Raw genomic sequence first — 19,806 nt, forward strand, 5'->3', positions numbered from 1 at the left:
ATTCGTCGGCTGCCAGGGACGTGGCCGGGAACAGCGGGTACCAGCCGTACGTGCGCTGCGGCAGCGTGAGGTTGTCGAGGCAGATCTCCGCGCCGCCCAGCGCCAGGTTGTGCTCGAAGCCGCCGCAGCGCTGCCACAGCATCACGACTAGCGTGCGGCCGAGTGCTTCACTCGCCTGGAATCACAAAGACGAAATTAGTATGTAGCCACTAAATAAATAAATATCCTTGGACATTTTACACTACGCTTCTAGTCCCAAACTAAGCAAAGCTTGAGATGATTTACTATAAAAAATAAATCATCCTATCGAACTCTATTTACCTGGTACTTCAGTGTTTGCTTAAAGTGAGGCTCCGTAGTGCGACGCACCACGCGCGTCTTGCGCTTGTGGAGCCACTTGTCGCCGTCCCGCAGATAGCACTTCACGTAAGAATCTGGCACCTCGCCGTTGACCCCGTACACGCGTCGCGCATGTGATACCTAACGATCATAGGGGGTTGAATAGAATAGAATAGAATAGAATATATTTATTTGTAATAAATGTGGTACATACATAGGTGTTTTAAGTTTAATTGAGCATTGCACATTTAGCTAAATTTTAGCATACAAATATTCATTACAAAATTAATAAAATGTCACACTATTAAATTACATTACATTAGAGATTGATTATTTAGGAATTCGTCAATTGTATAGAAGACATTTTGTATGAGCCATTTTCGTAATGTCGACTTAAAACTAGTGTAAGGAAGCTCTTTCATGCAAGCAGGTATTTTATTAAAAATCTTAATGCACATTGCGTAACAATTTCTTTGAAAACATGCAGTTCTAGGTGTTATGTCTAATATGAGTCTATGTGGATTTCTTGTATTAGTCCTATAATAGTCCTTTGCTTCAGTAAATAGTTCGTGATTTGACTTTACGAATTTTGCTATCTCCAAAATATAGATGGAGGCTAGTGTTAATATTCCCATAGTCAAGAAGTGTGGTCTGCATGATACGTCAGGGGCAATCCCACATAAAGCTCTAACACAGCGTTTTTGAGCAATAAATACTTGCTTTGCTCCAGGGCTGTTTCCCCACATTATGATACCGTACCTAAGTGACGACTCTACGTATGCATAGTACGCAACGGTGGCTGTTTCTTTACTAGTTACTTTAGATAATTTGTACAACGCGTATGAGAAACCATTCAATTTGTTGCGTATTTTATCTGTATGTGTCTGCCAATTTAATTTGGAGTCTAGTGTAATTCCTAAGAATGAAGCCTGTTTTTTATAGCATATTAATTGATTATTAAAATTTATATTGTCATGATTCTGTTTTAAATTATTAAAATTAATTAGATTTGTTTTAGTCAAGTTTATCATTAAATTATTATCATTAAGCCATGAATTAAGTAATGTCAGTGTATTAATTATGTCAAGATTATGTTCGTCCAGAGATAAGGTTTTTTCTGTAGTGATTATGACCGATACGTCGTCAGCAAACAGAATGGTTTTATGTGTCAAGATATCTGGTAGGTCATTTATGTAAAGAAGAAATAGGAGCGGCCCCAGCACGCTGCCTTGAGGTACACCAAGTGGGTTACACTTTACCTGTGATTTACATATTTGCGTTACATTACATTTATCTAGGTATGTTATTTCTACAAATTGACGTCGATTATTCAGGTATGATTGCAACCATTTTAAGGTTGGTCCCCGAATTCCATAGTAGTCAAGTTTTGTTAATAGGCGGTCGTGAGGTACCAAATCGAATGCACTGGTCATATCCAGTAATAACACCGATGTATGCTTACGTTGGTTGGTGTTTTGCAAAATTTCGTTTACCATGTCAAACATTGCTTGTGACGTTGATTTTCCCTTTTGGAAACCGTACTGAGATTTTTTTATAATATGATATTTATTAAAAAATGACATTAGTTTAAAATGCATGGCTTTTTCAAAAATTTTTGATATTACTGGTATCAATACTAATGGACGATAGTTTGTCACAGTTACTCTATCTCCTTTTTTAAATAGTGGTTTAGAAATTGAGAGTTTCAATTCTTCCGGAAATGTACCAGTTTCAAATGACAGGTTAATTAGGTAGGCTAGAGTAGTACTTAGTTCTTTTTTGCAAGCTTTTATAACCTTTGTGGAAATACCGTCATAACCTTCCGAAAGGGTGCTATTTAAAGATGAAATTATTTTTTCCACTATTTGGGCATCCACTGGAGTCAAAAATATTGTGCTATTTTGTTTTTGACTACTGGGTAGTTCTATTCTGGAGTCAGCAGTATTGGTCCTACTGGTGAAGTGTTCATTGAACACAGTGGCAATAGCAGTAGGATCAGTCTCTACATGGTTATTGTGTAAAATTTCACGTATATGTTCCCGTGAAATGTTTGCCGTAGTTTCACTTTTTATGACATTCCAGGTGGCTCTACATTTGTTTTTACTACCCAATACAATCTCATTATTTGAGTTTATTTTAGCCTTAGTTATGCATGCTTTTAAAAGTTTATTATATTTTAGGTATTTGATTTTATCGCTTTTAGATTTGCTAGTATAATATTTGTACCTATACACTCTTTTAGTTTTGCAGCTCTTTTTTAGACCTTTCGTAATCCACCTAGCTTGTTTGGATGATTGGTTAATGGTGACTTTGCGTATAGGAAAGCATGATTTGTAAAGTGTGCTGAAAATATCATGAAAGTCCCTGAAGGCCAAGTTTAAGTCTTTATTACAAAGTATATTAGAAAATGATAACTTGCTCAAATAATTTCTAAATTTTTCAACATATTCGTCACAGTAACAACGCTTGTATAAATACGTTTTCGTCGGTATCATGCCTTTATTTATTACTGGAAAGGTCAATAACTGTGCAGTATTGTGGTCGGAAAGCCACAACGTTAGAATAGACCCAGTGGCATTTTCGATATTACTGAAGATTAAATCAATACAAGATTTACCTCTCGTGGGCACAGTAATATGTGATTTTAAACGATAAATGTTCAGTAACTCAGATAACCGTTCCTTTTTGCAACTATTTTCGAGTGTGTTAATGTTTAAATCACCCGTGATAACAATTTTTTTCTTGGGATATTTAGTAATAAAGCTATGTAAAAGAAGTTCGAACCTAGAAAAGAACTGGTCAATATTAAATCTAGTTGAGGTGGGAATTCTGTATATGCAGACTATAATTGTGTTTATATTTTTTATATTGACAGAGCAGTATTCGAAGTTGTGATCAACAGCTAGATTATCGTTGCCTAGTTTTACTTTATGGTATATCAGTCCATTCTTCACCAGAATACAAACTCCCCCCCTTTTAGTTTCTCTAGAATAGTAAGCCGCTAGCGTATAGTTTTTTAGAAATAAATGTTTTTCATCCCCATTTTTCATAAATGTTTCTGTGAAACAAAGGACATCCGGACTATCAAAATTAATTTCAGATAAAGTGATCTCGATAATTTCTCTTTTAGATATTAATCCATGTACTATATTTTGATGGAGGATTGTAAATTGAGGTGTGAATTTTATTGCATGATCGTTCAAAATCTACAAAAAGGTGTAACGTTAGTGACTGACCTCAAGTTCGAGCTGCCCCTTGATCATGAGGATGCTGATGTTGATCTCGGCGTGCAGCGGCGGCAGGCTGGCGTTGCGCGGCGGCAGCTGGCCGGGCCCCAGCGGCACCTGGTCCTCCTCGTCCGCCGTCATGGCCTCGTGGCCCGCCGCCGGCACGGCCGCCCACATGCTGCCCTTGCGCCCCGTCGCCGTCCCTGCGCACGTCACCACAGATACCACCCGCACGGACCTCACCCTCACATTCACTACGAACACTACTCAAATTTCAAAGACTCATTAGACAATAACAGTGACAACAAAAAACGTTCATTTCGTCTGTGGTCAAAATCTAAATTTTCTCTTTTAAAAACATTCATATAAAAAATAACACAAAGTATAAAATAGTAAACCATTCAATCGAACACTGAGAAATGATCAAAATAAACATTACATAAAATAAGCACGTCAAACAGCTTCGTGCTAATGTATACAGTTTGTTAAACATAGACTCGGATCGTCCCGTTCCTAAATACACAAATGGAAGAGAAAGCGTCTCAACGTGTGCAGCCAAGAGTGTAGTCGAGATTCTAATAGTTGCCTGAAGCATTCTTGAACTTGTTAGTATGGTAAGCATTCCGTGTTATGAACAGCCATTAGTAGTCGGAGTGAACGCGTCTGCGCAGGTGGCACATGCGCCCGCGGCGCGCTCGCATGCGACCGCGACCTACTCGAGTGCGATTCACTCGATTGCATTAATTTACATTCAGTCATTCCCTACTCAGAAAATTGAAATTAAACGTATTCGGTAAAACTGTAAAATATTCAACTACGGCCTAGTTTAAATATAATTATGTACAAGAAATCTAATAGAATGCGCATCGTAACAATGAGTGACATTCGCAGAGATAATGAAGTCCATAACATCCTAGGCGACACAATGCCATCGAGATGAACGTAGACGGGCAGCCGAACAGACTTTTACACAGAGACAGATGAAGTGAGCGTGATCGCCCGCGGCCGGGCATGCGTCAGGACAGTACAGTACAGACACAGTGAAGTGATGAGAAGCGTCGGGCGCAGCCACATTCAACGGTGCGTGCGCGCGGCCGCCGCGCAAGCGATGTATGACCCATGCTACTACGTGGCCTTCCCTCCGCCGGTCCTCGGCTCACCATCTCTGCGACTGGCATTCCAACTCGTATGTGCAGCACACATTATGAGGAGAAGTGCACGGTATCGCAGCGATTTATGAGCGAGAATCAGAGGAGAGGGGCTGGCGGCCGTCGGACGTCACAAGGGATCGTACACCGACACCGCGCACGAACCAACCCTGTAGGGGAGCACGCGCGGGTGCGGGCACTGGTAGTCGCTTACCGAGGGTCTAACGGTCCGTCGCTGCTGACCAAACAAGCACAACACAGTACAAGTCAGTACTACCCTTAATGTTCGTCAAGTTTTATGGTTGCTGGTAGACACGGTTAGGGCTCAATCTGGAGGCAGTGATTACGGTTACTTGGATAGCGTTAGGTTTTCGCTATGAATATAAGGTATCAGTGGAATGTGGTCAATAACATAATATTTACCAGGGATCAGTGATCTTATAAGGCTTAATTGAACAAGAAATAATTGTGCTGATTGTGAAACTGAAGAAAAATTCGATAACTTGGTAAAATAATGTTTTAAAAGACGTGATTACTTACTCTCCTTAAGTTTATCGACTGAAAATAATTTAATTATACCTACTCCTAACGTACGTTGTAAGGACAGTATCTATTCAATACCTAGATTTTATAAATGGTAAATAGGATACAGGGTTTCTTGTTATTGATACATTACTATTTAGTAGTAATGCACTATTTGTATTATTTCGATTGAGTAGTCTTCAAATAATATCAAGTTGAAATTAATAAAAATACTGCAATATATCGTTCTACGAGTAGGTATATCTAATTACCCTGTATATTAATATTATTTTCATTTAACTTTATCAAACTTATTATGATGCTTATTTTGTACTTGAATCAAGATTTCAGTATCTTGATTTCCAGCATCGATGTTCATTAACAATGATAACTAAACGGCGAAGGCCTACCTATCGTAAACGCGACATATGTAGAGTGAGTACAGAAAAAGAAGTGAAAGAGAGACAGAGACGGAGTGAGAGCAACACTTACGCCTGGCGGTGGAGCCGGACAGCGAGAGCGTCCGCCCGAGCTCGCCCTTGACCGCGCGCAGCGAGCGCAGGATGTCGTCGGGGTCGCGGCGCACGCACGACGAGCGGCGGCGCTCGTTGCGGCGCCCGCCCGCCGCGCTGCCGCCCGCCGCCTCGCCGCCGCCCTCTGCGTACACCACATGCACACTACATCTACGCGCGCCAGTCGCAGTGACGCTACAAACCTTGCCGCAGTCACACTGGTGAGTAGTACAACTTGTTAGTACAGTTTGCTTTTATGTGATTACTTACCTGATTTTCCTTGGCATGAAAAGATAACTCTTTAATGTTAAAATGAATCGCCTAGTCTATTCGTGAGTGATTAGGAGAACATAAAGTGAATGGTGTTTCGTGATTTGTTTTGGGTGACACTGATATTAGTGTAAAGGAAGTTAGTATAGAGTTTCTGTGGCAGGTTCTAATAGGTTTGCGTGTAAAATAATCATAAAGGGAACTTTTGCTTCAGTGCAAGTGACGTAACACTTGTACAGTTATTGTCACAAATTCAAGAACATAAATCGACACATCACATATTTACACATAGGGCGTGTGTTCGCTGGTAGTTACCCTTCTCCTGCTGCTGGAAGGAGGAGCGGCGGGAGCCGGGCAGCGAGCGCGAGAAGTCCTTGCCGAGCTGGTACACCTCGACCTCCAGGGTCTCGGACTGCGAGGAGCCGCGGCGCGAGCCCCCCACCCACGCGTGGTCCGGGTGCAGCAGCGACGCACACTCCCCGATTGAATCTACGTCATCTGATTGAGAACATATCTGTTACACAAATTGAGACGAGACATGGAACAACGACGGGGTTCTAACAGATTCTCTGCCGATTATAACAACGGACTAAAGTTAATAATTTCCACTCGCTATCAATATTTAGTTCAAAATTGTATGTGCGGCAGAGAATTTGTTAAAACAACAGATTTCTTATAACATTTAATTCTAAAACATTTAAAATGTGATAATGGAATATAAAGTAGGTATGTCATATGAATACTTTTTGTATTTACCTGGCAATCCAGGATATTATTAAAGACCTGGAAACTTTGTTATGTCTCACAAAGTTACACAAAATAGTATTTAGGTTTAGACTTATTATAAGCAGTTAACCATGGGTTGATATTTAATTTGAATGGGTTTTATAAATTTTGATTTAGGACAAAATTTTGACAAGGGAAATATTATTTAATTATTAGCTATTTAATCATAGGTATGTATTAGTTAAATGTATTATTAATTCTATTCAACTACTTTTAATTATCGTGAGCTACTCTCACACGTCCGCTCACCTTGTACGGTCAGCAACGAAAACTCCTATATGGCTACAAATATTTGAAATTTAGTAATAGTTTCCAATTCTGGGAATATAAAAAGATCACAACACCAATTAAGTCAATTAAATAAGAGGAAGCCGAGACAAGGTACACTATTTAGTTCTTTTTCGGATTAAATTCCATGTGTCACCAATATTTAGCCAACATCTTTTAAAATAAGTGTTTATTTTCATCAGATTGCTTAATAGATCATCTTTTTTTCATACAGTAGCATCTCGATGACTATCCAAGTAGATTGCTACAAAAATAATGTAACATAGAACATTTACACAAAGCATACATTTATCGCATGAGTTCGAAAAGTGAGTGAAGTAGCACATGAAAACACAATACCGGTGACAAGTAATCGTATAATCCAGAAAAAGCTACACCAGTGCTCTATCCATCGACATGTTGACCACTGAGTATGTTTCAGCCCTCCTTCTGTTAACACCTTAATCTTAAGAGAACCAGAATCATCTGAATTCATCCTCTACCACCAGAGTTTTAATAAAGCTCACTATACAGGGTGTTAGCTCAATGGGTTTATAAGCCGACACTAGCCCACGTTGACATATAAATGGTATGGTGAAGTCAGTTTGATATCATCATTTTTTTTTTTTTTCATACAAAATAAAATTTATAAAATCAGATTTGTATGAAAATTAAAATAATTAAAATGATGATTATCAATTTTCTGACTTCATACCATTTATATGCACATGTTAACATGGGCTAGTGTCGGCTTATAAACTCATTTACCTAACACCCTGTATAATTATTCAATTGCGAACAATGCCGTGATCATTATGTAGAATGAAATGAATTAACAGCCTGAGTTGCTTTAAGCTTCTCCTATTAAGCTATAAGTAATTCTCACTTGCGGATAAAGGTAGAACAGAAATGGAGCTGACAATCACCCAGGGTTCAACACGCCAAACTACAAGCTGACAGAGAGTCTGCGAAGACACGAACAGAGAGTGGGAGTTATCCGTTGCTGGCCGTACCAGAGACGGAGCGCTGCGAGGCGAAGTCGCCGCGGCGCAGCGCGCGCGCACCCGTGAGCGAGCCGCGCGGCGACGCGCTGGCCGAGCGAGTGCCGCGCTCCTCTAGCGTCCACCAGACTGCGCGTTCTTCTGCGAATGCCTTTTCTAGCTCCATCTGCAATTGAAAAATGTACATTAGGCATTTATGTTCATAAATAATTTATAATAATTATCTCTTTTCACTTTCAAGATTTGCACTGACATTCGCAGTTTGGTTATTGAGTTTAGTTCACTAATGTCGCAGCTTTCATAGCACGAGTAGGGTTGCCAGATGTCTGGCATTTAAACGTACAGTCCGGTATTTTCGAGGCCTGTCTGGTAAAAAATAAATGGTCATACCGGAAAGAACAATGCCCGGTATTTTGAAGTAAGTCGGTACTACTGGTCACAAGCGCCTGGCAACCCTAAGCACGAGGGTGGGCGTTAACTTTGCTTATAACTTTGCAAGTATATTTTCTGTTATTTAATCCGTTCTCATTAAAAACACTACGATCTTTTTTGACGTCCTGGTAAAACCATGCAAGTTCAGGGAGAGATCCTAAAGTTCCAAGGCGTTAAAGAAATTGTGCGTCAGGACAGGACAATTTGTAATTTTCCATTGTGTTATATCTGTACATACAGTGCATTCGCCAATGAGCACGGGGTCGATGCCCGGGCAGGCGTCCCACAGCGTGAGCTCGAGCGCGCGGCCCGCCAGCAGGTCGGCCGTCAGCCCGCCGAAGCCCAGCGTGGCGTTCCACACCGGGCTGCACGACGCCGACGCCGGGTCCGTCTCCACTGGGGGGCAGCTCTCACTGAAACAATTATTAAAACACGTTTCAAATATACCTGTGTATCTTTACTTATCCGGGCCTTTTCAATGCGAGAGTGAATAGGCACTTACAGGGCAGATATGCACCATCCTAGACTGCATCTCACTTAACACCGGGTGCTATTGCGGTCAAATACCTGCCTTGTCAGGCATAACCGCCTCTGTGGTCTAGTGGTTAGACCACCTGCTTCAGACGCAGAGGTCCCGGGTTCGATTCCCAGTGGGGGCAGAATTTTCTGTTTGGTTTGGTTGGTGGTAGGGCTTGTTCTAAGTCCGCCTGGCTAGCTACCACCATCTTACCTAAGTCTGTCGCCATAACAACAATGTTAACAGCATTGTTGTGTTCCGGCAGCTAGAGGTAAGATAGCCAGTTCCTCCGTGGTTGAGGATTCCGGGTGAAGCTCGCTTCCACCTTCGGCCTGATCATCACTTACCATCAGGTGAGATACAGGCCAAGAGCTTCCTCGTTGTGGATAAAAAAAAAAATAAAAAAAAAATTACCTGCTGATGCTGTATCTCTGAAGACTACGGAACTGACACTGGTTCAGGTGTTCAGTCAGTTTAGTTGTGTTTAGTTTGCTTTACTTAGTCAACAATAATCATAATTTGAAGATTTGAAGTAGTTAATAATTACAGAGAGGGCAGCAGGCGTATCCTCGCGAAGGCCTCCGGCTCGTCGCCGTAGCCGAGCGTGTGGTCGCGCGGCGGCAGGTCGTCGGCGGCGATGAGCACCACCACGAGCTTGCGCAGCTCGGCCTCGAACCACACCTGAAGCTGCGCGCGCGCCGCCGGCCGCTCGCGCGCCCGCTCCGCGCGCTCCTGCTCCTACACACACCCGCCGTCTCAACAAAAACCCCGCCACACACGCACAACTATCAAGCAAATGCAGTGCCAGTAGTGAATCGACTAATCAACTCTAAACATCGTCCGTTTTACTAGTGGCATTGCATACATTAAGATTCCCATCACACATCTCTACAGAAACAGTAACATGTCGTGTGAACGGTAGGCCAAACAAAAAAATACGAAAAATACTTTAAAAATCGCCGAATGCAATGTCTAATTCGGTGTATACGTCCGGGGAATGCATCGTACGTCATCGAGTAACATGCAGCAACCATCAGCTATTCCATTTCTTTATCAAATATAGAAATAAATTGTTACGACTCTCATTCAAGTGTGCAAGTTACAGCAATGCATTGACATCGCCATCGAATAAAACTTAGTCACGTGTTCATCGTCAAGTTGACTTGCAAAATATTTCATTAAAGTAACATGCTTCGGGCTGAGGCATTTCTATTCAAAACACAAATCAAGAATGAAAAATCGGACGCTGTCATCCGCCATGCAGTAAGCGGTATCATGCTGATACTGGTCGAGAAGCTGCATGTACCTAGAGTCCTAGGATGTAACTGGAGCTTAGGTTAGATAAACTCTAGAGGATTGTGTTTTATTAAATCGCCTACTCGTATTAGGTACCTAAGGTTTTTCTAATTGTAGTTGTTACATTGCAAGGAAATGTTAACAAAACTGGCTGACTATCATTATAATCTACATTTAGCGTAGGAAAAACTTACAGGTGTGTCTACATTGTCTCTATTTGCATTTGATACTGAGTGTTAAAGGTAACTTTGGAACAATAGGTGTTTCATTAAAGGTTACCTAGAGTAAAGCAATACAACATTTGTCTGAAGCGATTTACAACTTACTTGAGGATGATTTTTACGAAACTTCAAAGTTTCTTTGATTGAGATGTAGAGTGTACCTATTGTGGAGCATGATGGTATGTTTAGCTTTTATATCACATCAATATATTAATAAATCCTATAATGTGCCTAAACATACAATAATATTATGAAGCAGTAACGATACACATTTAATATAACTTCACCATAACAAAAACTGCATACATTACAGTAAAACATTTCATTTGTTCAAAACACGTTATAATCAAAAGTCGTGTTACACTCAGAGGCTTCACGTCCTATAGGGTGCTTGCATTAACCAATATGCACATATCCATATTGTGCAACTTCATGCAGATCTTAACGACTCGGAACAATCAACTACTTGAACAAGAGCGGAGCAGTTATGTACATCGTGTCTGTGTGGTGTCGGTCGCATCACGTGACGGAAGCTTCGTGCGCGCCTGTCGCTCAAGGTGTTCCGCGGGCGGCGGCCGGGCTGCCACCGCTCCAAGCCCTAGGGACTATCGCTGCGAGCGCCTCGATACAAGTGCGGCATCACACTACGCTAATCAACAGCAATATCGGTAACAGACACTCGATGCGCAAGACATGAGACGGTACAAACGGTGCGTCCGGCGCCTCCTCACCTCGCCGGCTGCCTGCAGACGCTGCTCCGAGTCGGCTCACGTCATTGCTCCAATCGTCACTTATATAACCACTTGTGTCTTCCCTTTATGTCGTGTATGAAGTGAACTGTTTGTGCCGGTAAGTATTGCTAGCGCACTTGTGAATTTACAGAGGTACTGAAACTGACGTCTTTTGCTAAGCTTAAAGCGGCGGCGGTTCTAGCTGACTACGTCTTTAACGGTACTGTCTGCTGTTAATTAACTAGTCATCCACGGGTATCCTATAGATGAAAACAATCGATATCGGGACTTTTCCCCTAATCTACCAACGAACACTAGGACTTTGATTAGCGTCTCTCTAAACTTACTTAGGCTTAGGATTCGTCATTATTGTGAATATGCCGATCGGTCCCTAACAGACAACTCCGCCCGGCGCCGTTGGCGACTTTACGAAATTGGTCAGGTGATAGAAAAAATAAAAATCTGAAAATAAGTAGGTAGCATTTTTTCACACACTTCACTTAGGATAATCATTATATAAACGATAACGTATATAACGAATATAGATAACAAATAAAGTTAAAATGTACGTAGGTATATAAATATATCGAGTAAACAAACAGAGTATCCCTTTCTCTATATAGTAAAGGTTAACAAAGTTAATAGTACATCTACGATCGTAAATAGAAATACTAATCTTACAAGTCTATTCTAACGTGGAAGATGTTCGACTGATTAGTGCTACATTATCACAGCAGATCAACGGAGACCAGCATCTGCGCTCCATTTCTTTATCCAACCGTAAATGGTTACTTACATTTTTAATGCTTTTTTTAGCTGTCCTTTAACTTTAAATCTACAATTAGAGGCCTATTGCTGCCTATATACGAAAATGGCTCGTGTCTATGTTGGACAAAGAACTGAACCGTGTCAGAGCTGTTAGGTACCGCGCCAGGGTAACACGGTCGTAGATATGACTATGGCATGAGAATTAGAAGAGATGACACCAAAAAGACACCAATATCTCTTCTCAATAATTTAAGATACACTAAAGATGTGGTCAGTACCTCGATCAAACATCGTGCGGATTACACACAAAAAATTTAAACAACAGTCTTGATGTCGATGATGCTGGCCCCTCTTTAGTTGTCCTCACACAAATCAACATCTATCAAATAATGAATTTCACTTCAAGCTAGTTAGTGGATCATACTTCATCAATTCAATTACGCGAAGCACAACAATCTGTGATCTATTTACGGATGTAATCAGATGGATAGAAGGTAATTGTATTAATAAAGTTTCGCTCTGAAGTTGCGATAAGTTGGTAAACATCAACGATGTTATTGAGTTGTAGAGCAAACGTAAATGTTATTGTTACACGATAAGTATGTTTGAAACTGTATTTTGTCATGCAATTTTATGAAAAATAATTGTAAGCGTTTATTAAGGTAACCATGAAAATGATCCAGTAACTATGCGTTTGACAAAGGATGTTTGTTAAGACCACAACATGTATCAGATGGGTGATCCAAGAAGCGCGGAGGAATAGGCACCGAGGGACAGTCTCTACGAGAGTTTATGAAGAGCGACGAGTGTCGGCTCAGTGTCTCATGGGTTCACAACACATATCGTTACAATTAAAGCCTATGTATGGATATTATACCGGGGTTTTCGGCAATTTCCGTCGGGTCGGCGACGATGGCGATTTGTCGGTATCCGGTTCTGTGAACCAAAATAATGTGCATTACACTACTACGAATCCTAGTGGTTGATGTTGGATGGCGTTCAACTAAATTGTGAAAAGAATATTAAAAGCCTGACTTATATCATGTGTAAATAGACTTAAATAATATAAGATATAGGTAATAGTAGTAAAATAAAATATACTACCGTCGTATCGTAGGTCTTGAAGAAGAGAAAGACTTGAAAGAATGATGGTGCAGCAGGTAAAAAATTAATACTTGAAAGTGTCATATAAACAAAGCATAATATCATAAATAAGTAGGTAGAATAGGAAGATTTAATAAATTAAATCAAAGTAGTGCGAAGTCAACAGCGTCGGTCATTTACAATAATAGAAGAACTATGTGAACGAGAGAGAAGAAAACATAAGTGTGTTTTTAAATTCTAAGAAGACATCAGAATAAATTGCTAAGTAATATAATACAGGTTACATAATATATTATATAAAATAGCCAGTTTGATGACTTGGATAAATAAGTTATTTTAGACTAACAATTACGCGTTAAATACAGAAGTGTGTAATTAAAATTGTAGGCAATCAAAAATAGTTATGCGGTCAATTATCAATGAAATCTGTGAGTTTATACTTCAGTCTCATATTGAACATTCATTACTATCAATCCTGATCTATTTTTCATTCCTTCCCTCAGCACTGATGAGCTTTTAGTAAGTGCTGTATAAAGCCTCGTATTGACTATAACACAAGATATAATTTCCCGTGAAAATCGCGGAATAGTCACACGATTTTCTTGTGACACGTTACATGACTGAAAGTTCGGTAAATGTTGCACGATTAGTGAATATGAGGCTTAGGTCTATAAACACACCAGTTCTAGAACTAGTGTAGCTATATAGATGTGAGTTTAGATCTAATGTACACAGACACTAGGGCTATATTACCGTAGAGCGCGTGGTGGTGGTGCTGCGTGGGCGCGGGCGGCGCGGGCGCGTCGTCGTGCGCCGGCGCCGGCTCCACGAGCAGCTCCACGCTGTCGCCGCCGCGCTCCAGCACCGCGCACACCTCTTCGAAGCTGCGCTCTGTTAGGGGGACCCCGCCCCATTCTAAAACCTGGAGTATAATATAGGTGTCAGTATGAAAACTGTTTCTGTAGAGCTCACAGAGCACATGTCATGCCGTTTACGCAAGTCTTTTCATACAATGCAAAGAAAAAAGAAAGCAGTTACTGTACTGCGGACTGTCCTCAAAACATTAAACTTTGTGGTAAGAATCACGTTCAAATAGCAAGCAAGCTCTATTAAAATCTGTGACTGAAATTCAAACAATCACAGACATAATATTCGAGTTTCAGTCTGTAGTGGTTCAGAAGTCTTTGCTTCTATTTAGATGTATGGGTTTTTAATCAAAATTGTCAGACGTAAACTATGATAGTACATTCATTTGAGTCCCTTTAAAAAGATTTTACCTTGTCTCCCTGTTGTAATCCGGCAATATCGGCGGGTCCCCCAGGCACAGTCCACACTATAACAGCCTCACGGCGGCCGCTGGCGTCTGGTTTGCCGCCTACCACTCTCATTCCAAAACCTCTAGCTACATTCAAAACAAAGGTTAATGAAACAATTTTCACAATTAGATTAATATAAATAAACTCGTGAATCATGGTTGAGCAAAACAAAAAGAAGAAAACATTTCAAGATGTAGAGTATAAAATGATTTTTCAATCATTGATCAATGAAAATACATACATCTGTGACCCTTATCATTAGGATCGCGTCGTAGCGACACGCGCCTGGGCGAGCGGTCATCTACGTCATGGATGACGATCTTGATCGCTTCGGCGTCGACGGACATCTGCCGGGCGGCGGCGGCGGCAGCAGCGGCGGCAGCGGCTGCAGCGGCGGAAGGCTCGGAGCTGTCGGATCCGCGCGATGCTAGAGCCGCCATGGCACTTAGAGCACCCGTGCGCTGTTGTAATGCGGCTATATCTGGCCTAAATTAGACATATCCATAGTTTTAACATAGCATTGCTAAGTACTACAACTTTTTCTGCAAGGCGAACAAAAGCCGGTACAAGCGATAGATTTGTATAAAATGACGCAATTTCACTAACGCGATTTCGGGGTCTCAATAAAACTTGTTGTATATGAGCATCTAAAGCTGGGTAAAGCCCTAAGGGTCGCTCCGTTTTCTTGAATAACATTGTAATAAATCAGGACTTACAATTGACTGCCCCTACGCCTGATAGGCCGATCTTCGTCGACGCTGAGGCCAGTGATTTGTGGCGCCGAGCCGTCCTTTTTCTCGGCGTCATCTGTCCTGTATGATCCGCGCCGCGACTGTGCTCCGGCTACAACGTCTACAGCAGACGCTCTGTAGAAACATGTCATAGAGGTAATTTATGGTTAGTAGAGTAACACCATACGGCAAATCAGTATAACAACTCCAAATATTTATTATAGCATTTTAGTGAGGTAGTTAATGGGAACCAAACACATACATATTATATAGGTACCTACATAACGAGGCCTCATGACCGACGGTTAATGATCTTTCCTAGATATAGTTTGGATGAAATAAAGGAGAATAAAGGTGATGTTTGGAACAGTGCTCATATCAAGCGCGTACTTTTTATCAGTTTATGATTACCTCCTAGAGATGGGTGGCGGAGCAGCAGCCAGGCCCTGCTGGCCGGGCGCAGGCTGGTCCTCGTCGCAGGAGCGCTGGCGCGGCGCGCGCACGGAGCGCCTTCGCGCCGGCGTCACCGTGCTGGGCCGCCGTGAACCGACCTCTGGCGTCGTGCTGCCACCGCCCTTTAACTGCCGCCGCGGGCAGCGTGGTTACAAACAATGAAGTTAGGAACATTTACATGCAAAGCGTCCGACGTGCACATTGTGGAAACAGCATACGGTCACTAGGTAGACGGCACAGGTGATGTTACACAAGTTGCAATGAGTATTTTCATTCGCAGGCATGTTTCGTTACTCTGGAAAAGGCTGCAGAAAAGATCAAGGTGTATCGATGTTTATAGTCACACATTTTTTATGACACAATTAGGTACTCATCTATGTTAATGAAATGATTCGGAAATTCAGACATATCAAAGCATGGTAGGGCTTGGATCATGACACAGAAAATGGATGGCTACAGATGTAATTTAGTGCCCAGCAATAACAACATAAGCATGACCTGTCGATGCGAGGGCAGCCATTAATTTTCCTACCCAACAAAATAACAAGGACCCCCCGAGTACCCAGTTATTTGTTCACTATGTTCGGGCGAAGCGTGTCGGGATTATTGCTAAAACAGTTCGGGCTTTGTGTACACTAAAAGCTGCCTATGTATGTAGCACATCCAACATCATTATATTATTTTACGAAGCGGGAACTACATTTTTATTTTTCTAAACAATTCAGGATTGTGATGGCTCTTAGGTACTTATTTGGTGTTCATATCTCATTTTCCAGGTTTGGTTTTCATGCCATGCTTTGCCTTTACCCGTCCAGTGGGTTGCAGCGTAGCCTCTATGTTGCAACCGAGACAAACATTACCTTTTCTAGTTCTTTTAGTGACGCGGGCGACACGTCTGAGTGCCTACGGAGCTCGGGCGAGCGGGGCGGCGCGAGGCCGGCGCTGGAGCCCCCGCTGCCGAGCCGGGCCTCCGAGTGCCGCCTCTGCAGTGCGTCCAGCACCGGCACCTCGAGCAGAGAGTCCGTGCTGTCCTGCGCCGCCGGAGGCAGCCGTGGTCCCGCTTTGCGGCGGCAGACGGAGCATCGCCATGAACTCTGATTCAATTATAACGGTGTATTGAGATTCGTATGGTTATTCCTATTTGATACTTGAGATGACAATTAGACACATAAAATAAGTCATATACAATTTTATATAAAACAAACGTCGCTTCGTGGACTTGTTTTCGAATGACACGCTGCGGTTTAAAGTTAAAACTAAGGTTTAAACTTATTTTATGATGACTCACTGCACTGGTTTATGATTTTGATTAAACAAGTTTGGAATAACGAGTTTTCCAAGAGATGGTAGAAGTGAACGTGATCAACTAAAAAGCTTGTCGAATATCAGCCCAAGATGGTCCAAGATCGTAAGATGTGAAGGTAGGTAATAGGTAGGTATAGCACGCAAAAGAGCTATTCGCTCGGCAGCACGTAGATGCACAGTAAGCAAAAGTAGTCGAATGACTTGCCGGGAAACTCCAATTTACTATCATACTCGTAGCTTTCCTACAAATATAGGTAGGTACACATGCTCGTACTAATGTAAGTAAGCATGTTAGGTATATTATATACATATTATTATACATGGTTATCTTCCTTTATGTAGACTGTAACAACACATTCGAATACATTTTATGTTACTGATGAAAACTGCATATCTGGATATATTCAAGAACTATGTATACTTACTTATGCGGTTACCAAGTTATTAAACTTAATTATTATGAAACCATCGTTAATGAATAAGAATTTCAGTTGCAAACAAAGGCTAGTTAGTGATGGAATACCTTCATCATTTAACAAAGCTTTATTTGTTAATTGAAATGCTTTTAAGCCATGATTGATTGATTGTTGACGTGTCCTACTCTAGACCTACACGTCCATTCTAGTTTTGTCATTATGCTCGTAAATTGTTGTTTCACTATAAGTTATTTTTCATTTCCTAAGCTATTTTATTTAGAAGAATAATAATATAGTGCTTCGAAAGTAACCAAGGGTTTGTGGCAGAAAGATCGTGAAATAGGTATCTTGAGATTTGATGAACTTTGAAATAAGGGAAGTACGAGTATTAAATGCACAGCTTCAATATTTGTTGATTGTGTGAATCGACCTTGGGTATCAAATAGAGGACAAAAAGAAGTAACTGTTTAATCTTTGATTAAACTTTGTGCATAATACAAAATAATAGTCTGTCATTACCATTACCAACTCTTTATGATCATTTAATGACGTTTTATATAATTTCTCTAACTTAATAATGAGTAAGTTTGCCTGGGTGGGGAGCGCTGTCTTCTCAACTTTAATGATAAAACTCACCTCCATAAATCAGAGAAAATCTGCAATTAATTACGACACTAATGTGGGGGCTTAACGAAACGATTTATGTTTAACACCCGCGGGCGTGTAAAGTCGGTTAACTCAACCTTCCATCTTAAATTCGTTTTGAAAATTAGTTGTGACTGCTGTAACGTAAGTAATACATTATTCAACGTAAGATATCATTTCAGTTTTAGTTGCGCAAAAGAAATAGCAGGTGCTCATGTGATATACCTATTACACTTATAAAAGCCGTGACTAGTTCGCTTGTAGAGAGCTTTTTGCATATAATATATCTGTTTAGGAGTAAAATGAAAAATATTTTTACATGAGAATGACTTCACATAGCCGAGTTCTATTCAGTTAATTCGATTATATCATTCGATTAAACCGATTCTGACTGGATAATTTTTCGATAGATATTATTATTGATAGAGTTTAGTTTAGGCCCAGGTGCAGCTAAACGCAATGTCAAAAAATCCTATCGACAATACCCAGATAAATTCCAATAAGTAACCTTCAATACCAGGTGGTCGCTGTCGCTGTCATAATCGAGCGAGTATCAGCTTCAAGGCCTATGGACGAAGGGAGTATAAGCGCTCCTGCACACGACGCCGCCGCCGCGCCTTTGCACTGTTTATACGCGCCGCGCCAAGACCGCTGCCGCGGCGCCGCCGCTCCGCCGTCGCGCCACCGCTGCGGCGCCGCTGGCGAAATTATACTTTGACGGCGCGGTGGCGGCGCGGCGGCGGTTTTACTCGGCGCGTATGAACAGTGTAGGGGCGCGGTAGCGGCGCGGTGGCGGCGTCGTGTGCAGGAGCGCTAACTAATGCTAGTAGATGGTGAGGCGACTCACCGCCTCCTCGTCGCTGGCCGGCTTGGAGTAGGAGGAGCAGTCCTCGCAGACGCGGTGCTGGCAGCCGTTGCAGGTGTGGAACACCTCGCCCGGCTTCAGGGCCTTCAGGCACACGCGGCATGCTCCAGCCCTCGACGGGGCTTTGCCTGCTTCTCTGTAATAGTATGCATTATAGAGGTTCACATGAAGATTCTGACATTTTAAGCTTAACTTGGGCTGATCGTTGCTTATTGTAGTCACCTTCTTTTTTATGGAAATGACTTAGATTTTGGAAACCATGATTTCCTTGTGTAGCAATAACGGCTTGTTGGAGAAGCAATTAAAAGTATTTGACATGCCTCTCACTTGTAGACAGATGACAGCAAGAGCTACAATTAAGATCTAAGTCCTACTTATATTTATAGGTACAGAAATTCTAAATACCGTTCAGTCTTTGCTGGTTGTGTGGGGGGCGGCGGTTGCGCGGGTGGCGGCGCCGGCGCGGGCTCCGGGGCGTTCTCTGTCGCCCCCTGCCTTGGCCCAAGCTTTGTGACTATAAAAAAGATACTCTTGAATTCTTTATTCCTTAAAATATAGCTAGTCAACTAGCAGCATACCTACTAAACTTTACCGGTTGAAATTCATAAAAGATTTTAAATGATAAAAGTATTGAAATAATTACCAATGTAACAAATGGGTTACCTACACTCAAAGTTAAAAGAAAATGAAGAAAGTGAAGCATAATTTAATAAATTGTTGGCGTGAAAGAATGAGTTGTACGAATAAAGAAAAACAATAAGCCAAGTATAAGACTGGCCTTTTACTCGAGATGTAATTGTTTTTGAGTTATGAAGAAAATTTTCTTTCTCGGTAGCAAGGATCCACCTTACCTATTAGTTATAATACTGAAAATATTCCTTCTGATAATATTTTGATCACCAGTGATTCAAAGTAGATAATTACTACGCATTCC

The 19,806-nt window shown here is 41.4% G+C and overlaps 1 protein-coding gene across 1 annotated transcript in view; it reads right to left on the reverse strand.

Moving 5' to 3' along the window:
• Position 1: 1 nt before the first annotated feature.
• The window catches only part of LOC135077289 (regulating synaptic membrane exocytosis protein 1), a gene marked incomplete at its 3' end in the record, with an annotated part of 42,371 nt that continues 22,566 nt past the window's right edge, over positions 2-19,806 (reverse strand). The window contains exons 4-20 of the mRNA XM_063971824.1: positions 19,278-19,386; positions 18,855-19,008; positions 16,506-16,735; positions 15,600-15,776; positions 15,174-15,323; positions 14,699-14,943; positions 14,419-14,543; positions 13,895-14,063; positions 12,915-12,973; positions 9,569-9,759; positions 8,743-8,917; positions 8,085-8,238; positions 6,305-6,516; positions 5,729-5,966; positions 3,576-3,829; positions 322-480; positions 2-175 (exon numbers count right to left, since the gene is read on the reverse strand). Coding sequence (XP_063827894.1) covers positions 2-175; positions 322-480; positions 3,576-3,829; positions 5,729-5,966; positions 6,305-6,516; positions 8,085-8,238; positions 8,743-8,917; positions 9,569-9,759; positions 12,915-12,973; positions 13,895-14,063; positions 14,419-14,543; positions 14,699-14,943; positions 15,174-15,323; positions 15,600-15,776; positions 16,506-16,735; positions 18,855-19,008; positions 19,278-19,386 — 2,975 coding nt within the window. The remainder of the gene's footprint in view (positions 176-321; positions 481-3,575; positions 3,830-5,728; positions 5,967-6,304; positions 6,517-8,084; positions 8,239-8,742; positions 8,918-9,568; positions 9,760-12,914; positions 12,974-13,894; positions 14,064-14,418; positions 14,544-14,698; positions 14,944-15,173; positions 15,324-15,599; positions 15,777-16,505; positions 16,736-18,854; positions 19,009-19,277; positions 19,387-19,806) is intronic.

The sequence above is a fragment of the Ostrinia nubilalis genome, chromosome 13, assembly GCF_963855985.1.
Source record: "Ostrinia nubilalis chromosome 13, ilOstNubi1.1, whole genome shotgun sequence".
In the NCBI taxonomy this organism is placed as follows: Eukaryota; Metazoa; Arthropoda; class Insecta; order Lepidoptera; family Crambidae; genus Ostrinia; species Ostrinia nubilalis.